This window comes from Raphanus sativus, unplaced genomic scaffold (genome assembly GCF_000801105.2).
Source record: "Raphanus sativus cultivar WK10039 unplaced genomic scaffold, ASM80110v3 Scaffold3957, whole genome shotgun sequence".
In the NCBI taxonomy this organism is placed as follows: Eukaryota; Viridiplantae; Streptophyta; class Magnoliopsida; order Brassicales; family Brassicaceae; genus Raphanus; species Raphanus sativus.
This window is the reverse complement of record NW_026619261.1, coordinates 126-4,464: the sequence shown is the minus strand read 5'-3', so window position 1 is coordinate 4,464 and position 4,339 is coordinate 126. Positions and strand designations below refer to the sequence as shown.

Sequence of the window (4,339 nt, the reverse complement as noted above, 5' to 3'; positions counted from 1 at the left end):
ATCGGGTTCTCAACTCTATGATCAGAAGGATCCGGACCCGAGACGATCCGACCCGAACCTGATCTGAGGACCCGAATGCCCGAGCCTAATCTGGAGCTAAGCGGTTCACCAACCTGAGCGGGTTTTTCCTACCGTATTTCAATGGTAAATCAAAACCGGATAACAAATTGAATTGGGGTCAAAATAGGCTCGGTTCGATCGGAAGTCCGGTTTCTTGGTTAAGAGTTGTCTTGGGTAGGGTCTCCGCATCTTTTGGCAACTTTCTTGCGTCACACTTGTGCTGTGTTCGTCCTATCTACCAGATCCCCAATCTAATCGAGAAAAATGGCGCAGAAGCTTAACCTGCCTAGTCCCGCCGTCCCTCCGAATGTATACCGCTCTAGTTTCCCCTCCACTTTCACCTTCGGCGTCGCCACTTCCGCTTACCAGGTCTCCCCGATCTGAAAGCCTTCATCTTTTGATTCCTTACGCTGTCATCACTGACCTAAGTATTGATTGATTGATTTTATAGATCGAAGGGGGCTGGAATGAAGGTAAAAAAGGGCCAAGTATATGGGACAAGTTCACTCATCTTGAAGGTTTCTTCTTTCTTTCTTGCTTCTTCTTATCACAACGAAGACTTTATATATTAACACTGTTTTTTTCCTTGTTATTTAGGAAAAGTTCTTGATGCAAGTAATGGTGATGTCGCTGTAGATCATTACCACAGATATAAGGTTAACAAAAGAGACCTCCTTTTTTTCTCCTATCGTTTCCTTATTTCTTCACATTATCATTTTGCAGGAGGACGTTGAACTTATAGGGACATTAGGATTCAGCGCTTACAGATTTTCCATTTCTTGGTCTCGCATTTTCCCTGGTATGCTCTTAGGCATTGACTTCCTTTTACAGACATGAAATTCTGACTTCTTTTAGCATTTATGCTTGGGGCCATTAAATATGTCTGTACTTGTTGTCTTCAGGGCTCCTTGCAAAAACATATTTAGGTTTGTTCAAGGGCTTATTTTCTTTGGTTTACATTTGTTCTAGATGGCTTAGGAACTGAAGTCAATGAAGAAGGAGTTGCCTTCTACAATAATATTATCAATTCACTTCTTGAAAAGGGTATTTTCTGTTACTCTAGACGATCCTTTTCCTAACTTGGTACATGATCGTTTCACAACATGTTTACTGTTTCAGGTATTGAGCCGTTTGTAACTCTGTACCATTGGGATCTCCCCTCACATCTCCAGGAATCAATCGGAGGTTGGACAAATAGGAAAATTGTGTAAGTTGTACATCGTACTAGACCGTTTTGATATTCTACATATGATCTTGCGTAAGCAGAAATACATTTATTTTGTAGATCTTGTCTTGTGTATGATCCATATCTTGTGAAAGTTTAAGTTTAGCTGATTAAGTCCAAATCTATGTGAATTGTGAAAGCTGTTATGCTTAAGAAGACTAAGATCTTGCATTCCTATAGCTAAAATACAACCAGCACCTGTTTTTGTAGAATTCATTGTGTTGACACTTAACTCTATTACCTTATGTGCAGGGATTATTTTGGGCTCTATGCAGATGCTTGTTTTGCCAGTTTTGGTGATAGAGTGAAGCACTGGATCACACTGAACGAACCACTTCAGACCTCGGTGAATGGACACTGTATTGGGATATTCGCACCTGGGAGAAAAGAGAAGCCCTTGGTCGAACCTTATTTGGTATCACATCATCAAGTTTTGGCCCATGCAACTGCCGTTTCCATATATAGAAGCAAGTACAAGGTATAATCACTAACCTATTCTCGGAATACTGTCTATTCTAGGTTTTTTATAGTGGATCTTTGGTTATGGGAAGATGCGTCAAGGGTAATGTTGCTGAGATCTAGTGCCTTTATCCATCCATCTCAGTTGCTTGTTATTAATCACTGTTCTTTTTGGTTTGCATATATGTATACTAATCTAGGAAAGTCAAGGCGGACAAATCGGTTTGTCGGTTGATTGTGAGTGGGCAGAGGCAAATTCAGAGAAAATGGAGGACAAGGTTGCTGCTGGTAGGCGAATTGACTTTCAACTTGGCTGGTAAGTAAGCTGTGTGCATTGAGTGTATTCTTAAGCATGAAGATAGAATCGTATAGCTGATGGGGCGTCTCTGTGGTAGATTGTTTTTTTTTTAAGATTTAATTTTTGGGAATAGTTCTTTTTGTGCAATTATCTTTTATTTTGTAATTGTAGATATTTTAGAACCTATACTTCACTTACACTGATGTTTCCCATGATTATCTCGTTGTAATTAGTGAGCAACCAAGCTATCTAAATAAGCTTTTTCTCCTTTGTGTTTAAGAAAGTCATAATATCAAATTATAATAAAACTTTGCTAGTGAGAGTAAAACATTGTTACTTCCGTGACATCTTTGAAATAACGAATTGAAATCCTTTGCAGGTTCTTAGATCCTTTGTTTTATGGTGACTATCCTGCAAGTATGCGCCAGAAACTGGGAGATAATCTTCCTACGTTTACTCCAGAAGAAAAGGAGTTTATGCTTCAGAACTCATGGGACTTTCTTGGCCTAAACCACTACACTTCTAGGTTAATTGCTCATGTCTCAAACAAAGAAGCTGAGAGTGACTTTTACCAAGCACAAGAACTGGAAAGGATTGGTAACAAACGCAAACACTGAAATATCTTTTTAACCACTCCCATCTTCTTACTTACTTCCTTCACAGTACTCATCTCTTTTTCTTTTCTGTGCACAGTTGAATGGGAAGATGGAGAGCCAATAGGTGAAAGGGTAAGAACTCTTTTCTTAGTCTGCGGTCAATGTAATGACTCTATTAACATTCCAGGACTTATGCGAAAGGCAAGTATGCATGATCCAATAATCAACTAAACAAATCTGTGACAATTACAGGCTGCTTCAGACTGGCTTTATATTGTGCCCTGGGGAATCCGGAAGACTTTAAATTACATCAGCAAAAAATACAACCACCCTCCAATATTTATTACTGAGAATGGTATATACTTTTCCTTGTAACTCTGTCGTTCATTTTAATATGGTACAGTGCATAGTCTTTTAAGAAGAGCAGAATAGGTTTTGTTGTTCGTGTTAAGTTGAAATTTGTTTCTCAAGTTAAGTAAACACTCAGTTTATGTTATATCTCACTTCATTTGTATACGTCCTGAGCTTTGGTTCACATGGTGCAACACGACAGGCATGGATGATGAAGATGACGGATCTGCTTCTATGCATGAGATGCTAGACGATAAGCGTAGAGTTGCCTACTTCAAGAGTTACCTTGCCAATGTCGCTGAGGCTATCAAGTGAGCCTACGTGTCTCTTTATTCGTATATTTACTAAAAGTTTATCCAGTCAATGTACATTTTACAACAAGTTGACATTGAGTTTTGTTAATTTGAAAAAAAATTGAAACAGAGACGGAGTAGACATAAAGGGATACTTTGCATGGTCTTTGCTGGACAACTTTGAGTGGGCGCAAGGGTTCACCAAAAGGTTCGGTTTGGTATATGTGGATTACAAGAACGGTTTGACCCGTCACCCAAAATCTTCAGCTTATTGGTTCATGAAATTCCTGAAAGGTGATGAAGACAACAAAGGTAAAAAGGATTAAAAAACCAGGAAGAATAAAGCAAAATCTATGACTACATTTACATGATTTGCGTTGTGTTGTTATAAATTTGTACCAAATAGATTATTATGAGCCATAACAAACCAAATTTCTTGGGTTGTTTTTTGGTTTCAAACTCATATTCTGACTAAGTTTATCTTCTTCATTAGATACCCAAACAAGTGACAAACTGTCTTATGATGGTTTATATGATTGTTATAAGGACTAGAAACGGGTGCATTTGCTGGAGAACCATAATACGTTGATACTGATTGAATGGAAAGTTGCAAAATAAATGCCATATACCTTCTTTTTTTTTTCTGATAAAACATATATTAGTTTTTACTATTTATTAGGTACAAATATAATTTTTAACTGATGGTCTGCTAGTAGTGTTATAATTGTGACTTAAAATGTAAGATATGTAATGTAAAGGTCTTTGCTCGATGTGAATGTAATATGTAATTAATCCATTGCGAATAGCTACGACTATGTTATGCAAGTGCCACAACAGTTATAGCCCAATTTGCAACGAGGTTGCCCACACAGGGACCGTGACTAAATTGTTTAGTATTGTCACATACAAAAGATGTGGCTTGCTATGGATTTGGCTGTAACATATTCATGGCTATACTGAAGACGCGAGCATAAACTTGTAAATGTGGATGTTGATTTAATAGCTAAACTTGTAAATGTGTGTGTTGATTTAATAGCTGACGCGAGGTGAGTTAAGA

The 4,339-nt window shown here is 38.0% G+C and overlaps 1 protein-coding gene across 1 annotated transcript; it reads left to right on the top strand.

Moving 5' to 3' along the window:
* The first annotated feature begins 249 nt into the window (after positions 1-249).
* On the top strand, positions 250-3,776 carry LOC130507060 (beta-glucosidase 42). The gene is made up of 13 exons (XM_057001771.1): positions 250-429; positions 512-578; positions 658-716; positions 784-859; positions 1,030-1,104; positions 1,180-1,267; positions 1,538-1,763; positions 1,945-2,060; positions 2,422-2,639; positions 2,736-2,770; positions 2,891-2,993; positions 3,192-3,300; positions 3,413-3,776. Exons 1-13 carry the CDS (start codon positions 325-327, stop codon positions 3,606-3,608), a joined length of 1,473 nt encoding a protein of 490 aa, XP_056857751.1. The 5' UTR covers positions 250-324; the 3' UTR covers positions 3,609-3,776.
* The last annotated feature ends 563 nt before the right edge of the window (positions 3,777-4,339 follow it).